This window comes from Curcuma longa, chromosome 15, assembly GCF_044706935.1.
Source record: "Curcuma longa cultivar G26 ecotype Majalengka, Jawa Barat chromosome 15, ITB_CL_G26_1.1, whole genome shotgun sequence".
Taxonomy (NCBI): domain Eukaryota; kingdom Viridiplantae; phylum Streptophyta; class Magnoliopsida; order Zingiberales; family Zingiberaceae; genus Curcuma; species Curcuma longa.
Genome location: NC_133875.1, coordinates 513,163 through 530,386, shown reverse-complemented (window position 1 = coordinate 530,386; position 17,224 = coordinate 513,163). Strand labels below are relative to the sequence as shown.

Below are 17,224 nucleotides of genomic sequence, written 5' to 3'. Positions count from 1 at the left end.
TAGAAAATAATTTAAAGAATAATTAAAAAAAATGATAAAATGAATATTTTTCATTTAGACAGTGGTATTTTAACGGTCAACTTTTGGCGCTTTTATTTGCGTTATTTTATTTATTTATTATTTATTTGAACGGTAGTCTGTTGGTGGCCTTCTCTTTATCCACGATTAATGGGCTAAGCACCCTGGCTAATTGGAGGCCCAGATAAGCCGATGAATAAAACGAGACCCAAGGCGAAGTCACAAGAACTGATCGGATTCTTGAACAAGAACCTTTTGAAGCAGCGAGGGAGTGGTCGCAGGCGGCAGGTCGGTGCGACTAGTACAATCTTCGTCGTCGTCGATGGAGCACGTTGTGGCGGCCAACGAGGTCGCCTTCAGCTTGGGGTTTACTGGCCACAGCGGCCATCTCCATCTCGAGCCACTCCATCCCGTTGTGCGCCCGCGCCCTAACCCCTTGACTTCTCTCCCTGATTTCATTCTCGTAAGTACTCCTTCCATTGTCCTTCGTAATTGTTGCCAACAGGTTTATCTTTGTTCCTTTGTTTTCCTATTCTTTATCTACTATCTTCATTTCAAAAATATTTGTGTTACCGCTGAAAAAGAAAATTTCATACATATATATCCTTAGATTTTTAACAGACAAAAAAATGTTAAGCATTTTGATGATAATAAAATTTAAGTTGTTTTCATTTATAAATTCGGAACTATTAATTAAAGGTTATCTTTGATATTCTCGTGATAATTTTTCAAAATATATGCAAAATAAAATTACGATTGAGAGGTACACAAATTGATATTGCAGATTTCAACTTTCTTGAACACCATGAACCATGATTCTGTTTCTTTAAAATATTTAAAATTTGGTAGTTTACAAACTCAAGAATTGCTATTTACTTTAGTCTTTTTATAGAATTACACCATGCAGATTAATTCATTCGTTTAATTGAACTAGTTTTTTTTTTTCCTTTTTGTGGTGTTGTGCTTGCGCATGTATATGTGTACACGCATGTAATGCTTTGTATAAGGTTAATCTATCCACCCAATAGATATTGTCTAGTTTCACGTAATCATAATGAAACAACTACTGAACTAGTGTTAGAGGAGGTCAAAATATAATAATCCATTTACCTCTAACAAGTACACTCAGCAACTCTTAAAAATCTAACCCAAGAAACTTACCATATCTCAAATTGAAGGCAAGAGCAAAGAATGAGCTAAGAAATTTCAGAAACAAAATGCAAATGTGTAAGTGCTCTTAGATATATTGAATAAATCATATGACTACTATACTATACAAAGTTGCTTTTATTAATGTAGCTTACCCCTATATAAATCATGCCTTCTATTGCCATACTACTAGTCAGCTTACCAAGTCCAACATGACACCAAATAATTGATGTAACTTGCTAGAAATAATACTCATTAGGATCATTCAAAAAGTTGCAATCTATATCATTGAAGATATATGCCAAAGCGTAAATCATAATTACAATTATTATGTTGCAAATCACAAGCCCCTATCAACTATCATGCATGCCAAATAACACAATACATCAACAAATCATTCAAATGACATTACTAAGCTAGGCTTTGACACATATACATTCTCCAGACTTGAATCTTATTCACCACTTTAAAAGCATCTAACCCATTTTCACTCATATTTCATATGTTATGCGCAAAGTGAGCATTCATGTATCAGCCATGGTTTGATGAAAGGTAAACTGCCAACTTAGATTCTACTAAATTTGTTCCTAAAATGTGATTTTCCACTAGATTCATAAGCTACAACAACATACCATAACCAGGAAGTGCCTCAAAAATTAAAACCCACAAATTAATCAAACCAAGATTTGTTTGCAATACAACCATTATTGATCCCAATTATGAATATTGACTAATATAGATTTGAGAAACAAAATCTATCATAAACCTCACATTAGATTGATTGACACAACATTACCAATACATAGGAAGATCCATGTTTACATAAATGGAAAAGATTTAACAATTAAGTTTCAACCATCGATCTAAGAGAATTTTTTTAAAACCTACCTTAGTTAAATTGACCAGATTTACTTTTGGTTGCTCGATTTCAATGTTCTTGCGACCTTCATTCGTCTGTGAAGCTCTGAATATGTCAAATGAAACAATAAATTGTATTCTAGGTCCAAATTAAACTCAATTCAAGTTATTCAAATCATGATGAAATTTCACAGTAACATTTTTCTCCTGATAATATATTCAATAAAACTGTAAATTCTGTTTCCTTTTGTTGTAGCCACCTGCATTTCCTCAAGAAACGCATGAAAGAATGAGGGAGATTATAGAGGAAAATTACCTTCATCCAGAGGTCGACCTTGATGAGTTCTCTGTGCAAAATTCTGGGCGGTGGTGGCATTATGATTGGTTTGACAGGGCTAAAATCCAGTTGGAGCCTTCAGAACCCCGTTTCATTGTTGCCTCTATGTGGGAGTTGCCATTTAGGCGATCCAAGAATTCAGGAATATGGAATCCACATTCAGTGGAGGTATCATTGAGATTCTTCTTTGTCTCCCTAAACATTGCACTTATTTCAAAACTATAGCAAGAAACAAGTTCTTATTTTATTCTTTGATTTGAATTAAGCTTTCTTGTTCTTATTCCAGGTAGACATTACATTGCTGATGGAAGGTGCTCAAGAGTTGGGATCAATACCTCGAATGCCTGGACCACCAAAGGAATTTGTAAGAGGAAGCACCAACAACCGCCCATTCCGACCAGGAGGACTTAAAGGTTCTCAAGCTTTGCAAAGAAACCTTCCCGATGGAGCACATAGTGGCGATTGGGTGCATGAAGTTATCCATGGTTGTCATGCTCAAAATGTACCCCCTAGCTCTAAAAAAGGACTTGATCTAGGTAGCCTTAAGGTACTAGTTAGTAAGTAGTCACTTACTAATTGGTCAACATTATCTCTACTAGTGTTCACTCATGTGATGCTTTCTTTTCTTTTTTGGAGAAATATCCCTGCCAATGGATCTATACCAGCCAACAGAAATTTCCAGAGAAGGATTCTATCGATGATGGAACGGTAAATTGATGCCCAAAATTCTTTTTTATCAATAGAAAATATCGTGAAAATTTGAATTTGCTGTAAAAAAATCCTTATTAATACATCCTCATTGATCTGTGCAAGTGGTTTCATCAAATTGATGCAAGATTTTATACATTTTGATGAATCCATGACTGTCAAATAATTTGAGGAAGAATTCATCTACTTGTATTTGCTTATGATACTATCAGGGTAAATATTTCTCGGTGTACTCAGATTTTTCTTTGATGCAGGAGCATCTTGGATTTAAAAATTCTTCACCTTTTCCTTTAGTAGATGTTCCTTAGTTTAGTTACATCTACCTTCCAGTGTCATGTGACAGATGAGTGGGCCATTTATGTGTAGGAGCATCAAAGTTCAGTTCTTTTACCTGTTCCCTTATTGACATCTAGGCTAGTCAGAACTAGATCAAGTGAAGGAGGGATGTATTTAGGTTGACATTAAAGCATTAATTTAACTCTATATCTTATAGCTATTTAGGGTTTAGTGTAATCATATTTTGAACTAGAAGAAGAAAAATACAATGGGAAATCACTATTTCTTGCCCTGTAAAGAGATTGTCTTCTTGTTGCCTCCTAGCCACATCACATAAATGAGTAGACTTAATGGTGTTGATCATCCGTGGACCCTACATTTGCTAAACTGCTCTTTCATTTTGGATTTTGCTCCATGATTTATTTTAGTGGAGGATCCATTGGTTATTGGTGTTGCCATCGTAATTTTTAAATAAAGAACTATTTTGAGAAAATAGCACAATTGAAACTTGTTTGAGTTTATTTGGGAATAGCTGTTTGTGTTAAACTGTTAATTTTGCTATCCTAAGATAAATTAATTTGAGAAAACAATGTGGAAAAGAGGAGGAATGAGAGAACAGAGGATGGGAGCATAGAAAAGGAGAATTCTATGTAGATTAAAACAAGTAGACAAATAAAAAACAGGAATGAAAGAAAAATAGAAAGAAGAGAACAATTGAAGAAATTTCTTATGATTCCGGTGAATATTATATTCTAATAAATATGAATACCTAATATGCTATTTTCTTCTTTTTTTATCCACTGTTTTGTTTATTATCGATTTTAAATGTTTGCTCAAGATAACTATGTTTTTATCATGTCTAATATGCAAATTTCTACTTTTCTTATTCAACCTTTTGTTTCCTATTGATTATAAAAAATGGAATAAGGGAAACATAGCAAGAAGAGAACAATTAAAGAAATTTTATATGATTCTAATGAATATTATATTGGAATAAATACAAAACAATATGTAAACTTCATTTTATACCCCCCAATTTGTTATTTCTACTTTTCTTATCCAATGTTTTGTTTACCATCGATTTTAAACGTTTGCTCAAGATAACTATGTTTTTATTTGTATAATATGCAAATTTCTACTTTTCTTATTCAACCTTTTGTTTACGATTTACTTCCAATGTTTGCTCTATTCTTTAAATCTTGTTGTTCTTATGGAATGTGTTAATGGTATGACCCTACTTGAAGCTGTATCTATTCTAAAGGTCTGGACAAGTGTATCCTTGAGTGCTAAGCAGACAATCTGGATGTGTGAATTATACTGCTACATTTTATTTCAGTTTTTCTTGTTTTCGTAAATTATGGTAATTGTAATGTATATGTTTTATTTCACATCAAACATTTCATGTTACTGATGCTCTCATGTCATTCGCTTCGCTAATCTTCATCTATTTATTACACTAATTACGCACGTTTTAGTTAAGTCAATATGACTTATGTTTACCTTAACCAAAGAAATTCATGTGATTGATATCTCATTTGATATCCAGTGCAGTTCATATTATGTTGGGAGTTCCTACCAAAATCCTAATTAGCTTTAAGTGCACAGGCTATTCTCTGTATTTTATTTGTTTACTTTCATTATTATTTCCTCCATTGTAATTTTGAACCATATAGATTCTAGTAATGTCTTTTGTTTGTTTTGCTGGCTCTTGTCTTTTGCAGAATAAACATTCAGTGCAGTTCAATTACTTGTTTAAAAAGGCTTGGGAAGAAGATATCATTGAAGGATCAAATGGTAATGGTGAGATTATGCCCCTTCTAGTGAGTAAACGTGGAGTATTGTGTTTATGCAGGGAGATTCTTTTGTTTCACAAGAAAATTGCAATATGTTAATTGCAACTGTTGTTTCTAAATTGTCCCATAAGGTGTTAGTGCTTTTTTGGATTCAATTTGAAAATGTGATAATCTTAAAGAGATGCCTGAAGAACTGCTATATTGAGAGCTTTCCTAACAATTAACAGGAATTGAATAACCATTAACAATGCATACTTTTGTTGGACTAATTTTCCTCGACCTTATTCTTAATCATTTTAATACCTAATCATTGATGAAACATTGGCAATAATTAGCATGCTTAAAAGTTTGCATTTCCTCAAGGAATAGTTATCTACACAGCCTAGTTTTGATTGACTGTACATCTTCTTGTTAGTTTACTTCTTATTGTTCAGATACTGACAGATGTAGTAATTGAAGTTGTTTGAGAAAGAAAGATTTTTTTTTCATTTTCATGAAAAAAGATTCTTTGTCTGGATTAAAGCATCATACAAGATAGTTCCTATTTAAAACTTTAATTTTGATGTATCTGCTGCTCCATATAATCCAGGTTCTAACCAGGATGAAATTGCAAATGAAGATGTAAAAGTTGATGATATTCCTGTAACTTTAGAAAATACGATATTGAGTGAATCAAGTGATGCTGAAGCTGAATTAGGTGGACAAAGTTCCAAAGCTAAGAATCATGACAAGGAGGTATGAAATCTGTCATTTGTTCTAATTATGGGCCATTTGACATCATGAAATTTAGGGATTAAGTTTCTTATTCTTGTGCAAAAACAAGCTTATTTATAAGCTTTATGGATAAATAATTGGGAAAAAAATACATTTCGAGAAAAATAGAAACTAGGTATCTCATTATTGTGTAAGAACAAGGTTATATTGTTACAACTCATGTATTGATGACCATTATGGAAATTAATGGGCAAAAAACATAACAATGCCTCTTTTTTACATTATAATTGAAAGGGACCCCTATTTGAAAATTTTATTTATAACAGTAATGTTGCCCTCATCAGAGAGTGCATGATACCATGCTCATTAGTGGAGTAGTGCACCAATAATGTAGCAGACCATTTCTCACTCTGCATGGCAACTTTTGTTGAAAAGGAAGTGTTTTGTTTTTCTGGTTGAGCCTCTCACAGTGAGAATGAATTGGGGAAGAATCAAGTGATGAAAACTATTAGCTTGGGTTCCCTAGCCAAAGGGTAATTTATAATTGACTATAAATAAAAAGAGCAAAGAACTTCAACCATTAGGAGGGTAATATAGTGAATTAGGTTAGTTATTAGTTTCTTTGATTTGATAGCCATGTAATAAAAGATATCCCTTCTTTTATCTTGTTTCTGGATATTGAGATGAACTTTTCCCCTCAACATTAGACTATTCATATGCGAGGTATACTGAGCTATTACCTGATTGTAAGAAAGAAAATAGTGCTATGCAGATAACAAGTGCAGGAATATAGAAATGGATAGCATTAGGTTGGTGAATAGCGAACATCTAAGTATCTTATTATTTTGTAAAATTAAGGCTACAACTCATGTTTTATAGTCATTGTGATTAGTTAATTTTATCTGTAATTAAAATTTAAGATTATGCTATGCCTTGTATTAGGTTCTGAATTCATAACAATGAAGTACAAGGTAATTTAAATTTTGGTCCACTTTTCTTATAGTTAAATGCTGCCTTTTATTTGATACAGGGCTGACCTTTTGTTTTTTGGCAGTAACTATATGCTTGCAATATTTGTACCTTGTTTGTTTTTTTTGCAGGAGTGGGCTCTTCTCGGTGGGAATGATATAATTGTTGGTCACTTCCATGAACTTGTTCCTGATATGGCCATTGACTTCCCTTTTGAGTTGGATAGCTTCCAGAAAGAGGTTAGAATTTGTTAATTCTTATCAATATTGCAGGAATGATAATTCTAATCTATCTCCTCAAAATGAAATACACTGATTGTGAACCAAATTATGATGGGAAATGATAGACAGACCATTAGGAAAACTACTGTTTAACAATTTGCATTTTTCTGAAATTTGAGAATTAAGATTCTTGAGGAATTGGGGGGAAACTTTTAATAATCTTTTATAAGAGTAACAGTGAAATGATATTCTTTGGTGAGCAATATGTGAAAAACTGAAAAAGGGTTATGGAGAGGATAAAAAGAGATGTAATAAACATTTTTGAAAATGAATTTGGTTTCACATTTTACTTAGGGCATTTCTGAAATTTCTTAAATTGTTACAGAATGTCTCCACGCCACCTAGTGGGATAAGATTGTTGTTGTTACATGATATCTCCAATTTTAATCATCCATTTGTTTAGGGATTGACAATGAGTACTTGAGAATGGTGTATCAGCGAGTAATCACTTGGTTATGTTGGGTTCAGGAACTTGATTGCACTTAATATTTGGGTTTAATTTTGCTTAACATTGCTTAATCAGCGAGTAATCTCTTTTTACCCATTTAATTTGGTATCTCTGGTTTTGATACTCATTTATCATTGGAAGTGGGTATTTAAATGAGTTTAGGTAGCAAATATTTTATCAGGCATGAGTTCGGGTATACCTAAAAAATGCATGATCTATTGCCATCCCTACATCTTAACCATCTAATCAATCATTGCTTGTGTTGATTTGAGGCTTTTGTCATTTCTATTTTAACAATTAGTGATATCTTGTTGGTTCTTTGGTTTCCCAACTATATTGGTTGATTTAGTTTTTAGTAATTATGAATGCAGGTGTATATCGAGTGCTAGCTTTATTTCATTAGCTTTTTTAGTTAGATTAGACGACCTCACAAACTATGCTAGTTGGACTCGGGCACAACTATTCAACATGAGTATGGATTGGATGTTTGATATGACTATTTTAAAAATCTTTTACACATGATGCATGGAAATATTAAGTGTTTAGGATTTTGGTTGTCAGAGTGTTGAGTACCTAATACAAAGTATGGAGTGGGTAGATGAAGAGTCAGACTATGAGAGATCACAAACTGTATTTGAGAGCAACTTGTGTATGATATTTGCAAACGGTGTTGTGATAATTGATGAGTATAAATTAATTATTTAAAAAAATGATTACCAAGAAAATTTTTAAAACTACTGCTTACTAGAAGGGGTGGAAAGGGCAAGGAGCGATTGAACTATGGGAGTGGAAGGGGTATCCAAAGCTAGAAGAATGATGGCCCCTCAAGTATGTTTACAATTAAATGGAGGATGGTTGATATCATTGTCCCTTAGTTTACTCAGAAAGAAATCAGCAGGGAATCAGGGCACATATACAAAAATAACCTTGCTCATCTTTTGTTTCATTTCTTGATCCCAACTTCTCTTGATCCAGCTCCTTCCCCAAGATGCCCACCACATATCCTTGTTCGCTTCCTTGGAGAACTTATCTGATGTTGCAAACTTGGATAAATGAGATTTGTCTTATGCTTGAATCTAGCTAAGCTTGCTTATGTCTCATAGTTTCCCTTGGAATCACACTATTGTATGCAAAATATAAAGGAAAAAAATTGTGTATGATTAATTAATATTCAGGATTTTTTTTGAACCGTCCCATCTTGATTAACAAAACTTTAGTGATAAGAAAAAAAAATCCATTTCCAGTCTACACTTTCCTCCTTTGATCTTCTTGGTATATATTATTTGTTAAAGCCTCCAATTGCTTAATAATTAAATTAATAAAATAAATAAATGACATCACAATAATTCAAAAATAATAAATTCATTAACATAAATCTCAACTATAATAAATATAAAAATGTTAAATTATCAAGTATGCAATATTTGGAATTTTGTTCAAGGTTTTGGTCCTTGGTTGGAATGAGATGTGGGAGTGCCATGTTGATACCGACATGCAATGCTAGAGGCATTGACGAGGAGGAAGGAATATGAGGAGAGATTAAAGAAGATTGGAGGAAGAGAGGAAGAAGAAAGGAGCCACTACCAATTTGTTGCATAGCATCATAGAAGCTTAGCACCTTGTTGACATCATCCTAGGCCATGCGGAAGCCTTGCGCCTAACATTGTAAAAGCCTCGTATGAAGTTTGTAGTGGTCTTTATCATCGTGTGAAGCCTCACGTCGTTGCATGAAGCCTAACATTGTCATTTTTAAAAATTGTCTCCGTACAATATAATGCCAAAACAATATCCTTGAAGATGAGACACAAACTTTAAACTTAGGCATATAGCTATCTTCTCTTCTTCTTATCTTATTCGTCATTGATATTTCGTTGTTTGGTTAAAGATTGAAACTCTGGTTTGGTTTTGGATTTTAAACCTTGTTCCATGGATACATTTATCTTGCTATATTGAAACCAAGGTTCGAAATCTTGAGCCATGTTGGTGTTTTGGTCTTTGATTCTGTTTCGATATTTTGCTGACGTGTTAATGTATAGTGTAGGTGATAATAAATTGGAGGTGAAAAGAGGAAAGAGATGAAGAAAAAGAAAAAAGCTAAGATAACTATATAGTTAAGCTCAATGTTTGCTTTCCATCTGCAATGCTACGATTTGGATATTATCTTGTATGGAGACAAGTTATAAAATAAAATAACAACATTTTATTAATTGTAGTATGCCAAGGGCGTTGAGTGTCAACATGAAATGATATTCATTGACATAATTGATACAATGACATAGGAGATATTGTCTTGGTGTTGAGTAGTATCAAATTTTGGTAATTTATCAAAGCAACATGTTTTGACCGTTTCAGCAGCCATAGTATGAGATTTCAAACCATGGTTGAAACCACACTTTCCCTATTGTTTCTGCTTAAAATTAGGTGGTTTGATGGTAGGAATTCTTATCCTTTTATTTACCTTCTACCTAGTGCTACATCCTTTCCCTTCCCATCCTTCCAATTCTAGGAGTATTGTACCACTCTTTTCATCTTGTGTAATAACATATTGAACTTTTGATGTGCTTAAGCCTTAAAGTTAATTTACTGATTTTCAAAGTTTAATTGGTTTACCTATTTTTCCCATCATCAGTTGAATGGGCATGTAACATAATAATTCTTCCTCTTGTTTCATATATAGGCAATAATTCAGTCTTTTATTTGGAGACGCAAGATATGTCAAAATAGAATCTACTTATTAATTGGGTAAACAAGTTTTTGCGTTATGGTTCATACTAATAGAAGAAGGTGGTTCTCATGAGCCTCATATAACTGCTTGGCATAGTATTGCTCACTTTAAATGGCGAAATATTTCAATGGGATGTAAATTCTTTATTGAGGTATTAGTTTAGAAATGTTAAAAGATGAGATGTAATGAGGAGGTGGCTACTAAATAATGGATTGATTGTTGATAAATTAGAACAATAGAGGAAAATATTGTAAATGCTTTAATGCCTTGTATTATGCCATTTTAATCTATCTGCTCTCTCTTCAAACAGTGTAAGGCTTGATGAGTTGACTATTTTAAAACCTGACATTATTATTGTTGTAAGGAGGGTTGTGGATTTATAGACTGTTGTGATTCTCAACATAAGCACTTCTAAAAAAATAAAAATAAAAATTGAAGGTCGCCCATACAAATCTAATGTTTTCTTAAAGGACTTAAATAGCAGATAAATCCCAGTATGTCCTTAAAACGGATAATAATATTAAAAAAATATTTGATTAATAGTAATTCTTGTGTAGACTGTTTAATACCATGCCTTTTGGTACATGTCTGAATATTTGGAAACCATATCTAATCATTTGATTATCTTCTGGTCTATGCAGGCTATTTACTATCTTGAGAGAGGCGAGTCTGTTTTTGTAGCTGCTCATACTTCTGCCGGAAAGACTGTTGTTGCTGAATATGCGTTTGCTTTAGCATCAAAAGTATGCATATTTATCTTCTATATCTTTGTCAATATTTTCTTGTTCTCACAAATTCCATGTTTTAAGAAATGTCTTGCAAGGTCATTCAGTGTTCTTTCAGTTCAAATAGTCTTGCAAGGTCACATATTCCTTGATGGTATTGTCCTTATTGTCTGAGTAATTTAGTTAATCTTGTGCTGAAGTGTTCCAAGTCCAACCTAACATTAGGCATCCTAGTTTTGAAACATATTCATTTGCCTCTTTTAATCGAAATGTATTTTATTGTAGCATTGCACGAGGGCTGTTTATACTGCTCCTATAAAAACTATCAGCAACCAAAAGTATAGGGATTTTTCTGGGAAATTTGATGTAGGCCTTCTTACTGGAGATGTAAGTTTGAAGCCAGAGGCATCTTGTCTTATCATGACTACAGAGATATTGCGGTCAATGCTTTATAAAGGTGCTGATATCATTAGAGACATCGAATGGGTAACGTGCCTACCGTTTGTTCATTTTTGGTTTGAACTTAACACAGAGTTCTATAATCTATGCATGATATTAGGAGTTTACTTTTTTTATTCGGAGCGACTAAAATGAGTTTTCTGTTAATTCTTCTGTTGTTGTTTGCACAGGTTATATTTGATGAAGTGCATTATGTTAATGATGCTGAGAGAGGAGTTGTTTGGGAGGAAGTGATTATCATGCTTCCAAGTCATGTGAACATTGTCCTACTTTCAGCAACGGTATGTTTTATACCTTAGTCCTACATATTATTTCTAAGCAAACTAGTGGGAATCTCTAAATAAACTTTAAAGTTTCATTCCACGTTGAGATTTTGTTCCCTTGATAGTAATAAGATGGTGCCAGTAGTGAACCAAGGTGTGGTGTCGATCATCACTGGTAAAAAGAGAAGGAATAAAGGAATGAAGAAGGAGATAAGGAGGATAAAGAGTAAGAGTGGCCATATAAAATTTCCACTTACTAGGAGGTATCCCACTTGGTGATAATATAATAAAAGGCCACTAAGAGCCAACCAATCATGTACTAAATCAAGATAACCAAGAAATCCACAAATTGTATATATGTATGTAAGTATTTTTTTAACAAAGGGTAGCTTGGTGCACAAATCTTCCGTCAATGTAGGGTCTCGGGGAAGGGTCTATTATATGCATCCTTATCTTATATTGCAAGAGGTTGTTTCCGCAACTTGAATTTATGACCTTTAGGTCATACGACAACAGTTTTACTATTGCACCAAGGCTCCCCTTCATTTTGTTTATAAGTAGAATGAAAACTATACACATAAAACAAAACACAACAATATGAAAATTAAATTAGGAATTAGTAGATTGAGATTTTTGAACAAATTTATGTACTAGCCAAAATCAACTGTTATTAAAAGGGTGCCTATGATTGTAAATTTAGAAATCAAAGAAAAGGAGACTCTAAGCACAAGAAATGCGTGCATGCATTTAATCTTATTTAGGAGGTAAAGGAACTAAAACAAGTCATAATTTTCATCTTGCAACTTTAAATTCTTCTTTTAATTCTTTAACTTATACACATATAGATATATAAATATATCTATATTCATCTACTAATTTTATTTTGATTGATTGTTGATATTTAGAGTTATAACTATCATTTCTAAATCATCATCATCATTTATTATCAATTAAGATAATTTTCAATTATCATTATTTACTCAACATGTATAAATAGTACTAATGATTTGGGCATGTATAAATGATATCAATGATAAAAGTCTCATAAATTAATTACCAACAAATCATTAAGAAGTGAATTACTGGAGTCAGTTTCCTCAAAGTGTAATAATGCCATTTGATGTATGAGCTAAAAGCTTCCCCTCACAGGTGGTATATAATAATATAGTGTCATTTCGCAAATAAATATTGATCGCGTGCGATTCCTCACTACCAAATATCTCATGTGTGCGGTCAAATACTTTGGTATAAGGCTAAACTCAGAGTTTTCACTTTTTAGTATTTACTTTTTTTTTTCATTTAACATCTTATTATTTTACTTTAGTTTTGTTGGCACAATTATTCTATTTTGAGTTCACATCTTATTGGTTAGTCTAAACCATCAACCTAAATCAACTTTTTATTATAAATTATATTGATTTAATTATGTATTATCATAGGGTGTGTAAATAAAAGCTATACAATGTGAAAGTATAAGTATTTATTATCAACTAGCATGGAAGGTTAAGAAAAATCTAATAGTAGGTATCAATAATTTAGGAGTTCCATTTTTTTTTTCAAAACTACCCTTCCCGTGTTAATTTCATATGAGTCCATATGTGAACATGAAAGAAACATCAATTATTTATCCCTCCAATAATTTAATTGTTTTAAAACTCAATTTTCTATGTTAAATATTATTTTAATCTCTTTTGTGAAAATAATTATATAAGTATGTTTAATCGATTTTATTTATTTATTTATTTATGCATAATGAAATATATGCGAAATTACTATCAACCTTCCACTTGTAGTGAAACCCAACCATTCCTAGCTTGTTTCTCTGAATCTTTTTTTCTTCATTTCTTGATTATCAGATCTACGATTTGTCAGTAATAATTGGATTAATGTTTCAAAATTTCAATCCAACTTGGCCTATCCGTATTCATCCACGGCAAGTTTTACTGTATCTTGTATAATATTCAAGGATGTGTTACACACTTGAACATCCATTTTGCCAAGATATATGGCTGAATCTGTAGCAGCAGTTTTATCTTATATCATGCAAGGTTCTACAGCCAGTGTTCTTGACTTTTAAGTGTCAGAATCTTTCATTCCTTAGTACATTTTTTTGGCTTTCTCAAATTACTCCGTTGCACAAAATAAATTGAAAGATCATGTTATGTAGGAGAATTGGTTCGGACGTATCACCTATATTGCTGGTAAAATGGAATATGTTATTATTTTTTTTCCTGATTTGTAAAATTGTAGTAAATTGGCTTCTTGAATATTGTCCAGGTCCCTAACACAATTGAATTTGCGGATTGGATTGGTCGAACAAAACAAAAGAAAATACGTGTAACAGGGTAAACCTCAATTACTTTGATACTAGAATTATGCAAGTGTTTCAACTATTGCAATTCTTTTTTTCTACCATCCCTTATCTTGTCCATCAGTTCATCTTGTTTGTTTTCTGATACTTGGCAAATAATACTTCCTCTGTTTCTTCTCAGGACTATCAAAAGACCTGTTCCCCTTGAGCACTGCTTGTTCTTCTCTGGGGAGTTGTACAAAATATGTGAGAAGGATGAGTTTTTGCCTCAAGGATTCAAAGCAGTTAAAGAAGTTTATAAAAAAAGAAAGTCTAATGCTGTTGGAGGCCCTTCTGGAGTGAAACATGTTGCTTCACACTTTCATGGTGGAGGCCAACCCAGGCAACTTGACAGTTCTAATCGAGGGAGAAGTCAAAAGCACTCAGGACATCAGACTGCTCAGACTTTCTTGAATGCTAGTGGGAATCAACATACTTCAGGTCTAAGGAGATCCGAGTTCTCTTTGTGGCTGTCACTCATAAACAAACTTTCAAAGAATGCCCAATTGCCTGTAAGGAGCTTGTTATTCAAGTCAATAGATAGTTTCTTTTTCTATTAATCTAACATATGTTTATGATTTTTCCTCTGCTATGCTAAAATTGGACGTTAGTTCTTTCCAATAATATTCTAGACAGTTATTTAGTTCTTTCAAATAATATTGTGGTTAGTTCTTTCAAATAAAATTGTTAAAGTTGATTTGTTAAAGTTCTTTTCCAAAAGTTTGAGTGAATAGGAAAAGAGTCAGTTTATATATTTATATCCTTAATACTCTTCCTTCATGTATGGATTTATATATTTACTTAATTGGCTCAAAGGCAACACATGAATTGATTGATGAACTTTTCTTTAAACCTCTTGCTTATAGCATATTAAAGTTGATTGACTATTCATTTATCCCAATGCTTGAGCTACTTGGAAAGGATCAATCTGTATAACTATATCCTTATTAATATGGTTTTGTTTTCCAAATTTTGTAAAGAGTGTTTCTTTCTTCTTCCTGTGTCCTGTTGAATCTGATTTACTTGAATTTTTTCTTGATTTGATCATTCAGTTTTTATCTATCCAATCTCAGTTTTGGTGCCTCATATTTGTAGCAATCTATGCATTTTCTTTTTAACTTTCAGCTCAATAGCTTGCGACTCTGGTCTATCATGTTTAAAAGGACTGTTTGTAAATGCAAGGTTACCTGACAGATAGGAACATGGTTTTGTATCATTTCAGGTTCATCTTTCACCAATTTTACTGTGCTTTCCTTTCACTTCCAGAGGTTTTTGTCAGGAGGTTTTTGTTTGTGCTTTAGGTTGTGATCGTTAAATTTGTTTTTTATATGGGTCATGTTTTTGGTATCAGGTTGTCATTTTCTGCTTTTCCAAGAATCGTGTTGATAAATCAGCTGATAACATGACTGGGACTGACTTGACAAGTAATTCTGAGAAAAGTGAAATTCGGGTCTTTTGTGACAAGGCATTTTCAAGGCTAAAAGGATCTGATAGGAATCTTCCACAAGTAATGCTATTAAATAAACTCATCGTGTTATTGATTGTTATCAACTTGACATTCATCAAACTTCGTATGTGTTTATATAGGTTGTTCGTGTCGAGAACTTGCTTAAGAGGGGTATTGGTGTGCATCATGCGGGGCTTCTTCCTATTGTAAAAGAAGTTGTTGAGATGCTCTTTTGTCGGGGTGTCATTAAGGTTCTGTTTTTTTTGGTTACATAATTACGGTTTTTTAATGCATGAATGAACTGCATCTTTGCAATTGCTTACGAGAAAGTTTTTTGTTTGGTTTCATCCAATTTACTGAAATAGCAATCCCTGAACTAAATCTGTTATTAAGGTCCTAATGCTTTGTTCCATGTCAAAAGAGAGAGAAAATATAAATTTGTACATATACATATTAGTTGTATACATCTTTTTGATTATCGAGCTTTTTAAAGATAACCCACAAGGTTTAGTAAGTACTTTTCTAAGAGGCTTCAAAACACAAAAGTAGGTGAATATCCAACAATTTTATTGGAAATCTAATGCAACTTGAAAATTGAAGAATGCAAGTTCAAGAACAAACACATAATTAGGCTTGCTACTATGATGTAAAAATTCTCCCAAATGCAACTAAAAATATGTTAATGCTTTTTAATTTTTTATTAAACCAATGTTTTTATAAAAAAGTTTAATATATATATATATTTAAAATTGGTTCATTTGGTTACTAACCCAACTAACCAATTTTTTATCGTTTGGTTTCTTCAACTTTAATAGTAAAAATTGATTGGTTTGGTCTGTTATAAAAAAATTTAGTTAGTTTGATTTTAACAAGTTTAGTTCCATTATTTATGATATTAACAAAATGTTAAAATTCACACTATTTAATATTATAGATTAAATGAAAATGAAATATTGAAATACGTGATCCTCAATACCGCAAAAATATATTGCGGTGGTGGATTGCATGCATTTAAATTTATAGCAGCATGTCGAGGATAATGAGCATGTTAAAAATGAGGAAGTTTAATAGATTTAAGATAGACATCATGGTAGCAAATTAATCAACAATAATTACCAAAAAAATATAGGGGTTGATAGAGATGTTATATAAAAAATACAAGCAAGATGATTGAAATGAAGGAGTGTCAGGTGTTCTATGCGATCGTATGACACTTCTAAAGCGTAAAAGAAAGTTTTATAAAATGTCGATTAAACTTGTTATGTTATATGAAGTTGAATATTGAGTTGTAAAGTGAGTACACGAGCAAAAGATGAGTTACAGAGATGAAAATATTAAAGTGGAGGTGTGGACATATGATGATAGATAGAATAAGAAATGAGAATATTAGAGAAAAACTTGGAGGTGCACATGTTAAGGGAAATTTGTGAGCGACAAGTTTAAGATGATATGAACATATACTTAGACAACCAATAAATACCTTAGTTAGTCAATATGAGACAATGATAAATACACATATTAATCGAGGAACAGGAAGGCTAAAGAAGACATGGTTAGTAACAATTGAATAAAATAAAATTTATTGAAATATAGATGAGGATATAGTAAGGGATCGAGCCCAGTGGTGTATGACACACATAATCGGCCTCACTTAATGGGATAATAACTTGATTGTTGTTATGATTGATTTTGTTTATTCCATGT

At 32.4% G+C, this 17,224-nt stretch overlaps 1 protein-coding gene across 2 annotated transcripts in view; it reads left to right on the top strand.

The window, feature by feature from the left end:
- The first annotated feature begins 274 nt into the window (after positions 1 to 274).
- Positions 275 to 17,224, top strand: part of LOC141846457 (DExH-box ATP-dependent RNA helicase DExH11-like) — a 41,449-nt gene continuing 24,499 nt past the window's right edge. Inside the window, exons 1-14 of one of the 2 annotated variants that reach the window (XM_074734506.1) lie at positions 275 to 481; positions 2,282 to 2,530; positions 2,649 to 2,909; positions 2,999 to 3,070; positions 5,068 to 5,140; positions 5,729 to 5,874; positions 6,954 to 7,061; positions 10,918 to 11,019; positions 11,287 to 11,487; positions 11,631 to 11,741; positions 14,001 to 14,068; positions 14,216 to 14,585; positions 15,425 to 15,580; positions 15,661 to 15,771. In XM_074734506.1, coding sequence (XP_074590607.1) covers positions 341 to 481; positions 2,282 to 2,530; positions 2,649 to 2,909; positions 2,999 to 3,070; positions 5,068 to 5,140; positions 5,729 to 5,874; positions 6,954 to 7,061; positions 10,918 to 11,019; positions 11,287 to 11,487; positions 11,631 to 11,741; positions 14,001 to 14,068; positions 14,216 to 14,585; positions 15,425 to 15,580; positions 15,661 to 15,771 — 2,169 coding nt within the window. In that variant the 5' untranslated portion in view covers positions 275 to 340. Of the gene's footprint in view, positions 482 to 2,281; positions 2,531 to 2,648; positions 2,910 to 2,998; positions 3,071 to 5,067; positions 5,147 to 5,728; positions 5,875 to 6,953; positions 7,062 to 10,917; positions 11,020 to 11,286; positions 11,488 to 11,630; positions 11,742 to 14,000; positions 14,069 to 14,215; positions 14,586 to 15,424; positions 15,581 to 15,660; positions 15,772 to 17,224 lie in introns of both variants that reach the window. The other variant, XM_074734505.1, reaches the window with a different exon arrangement.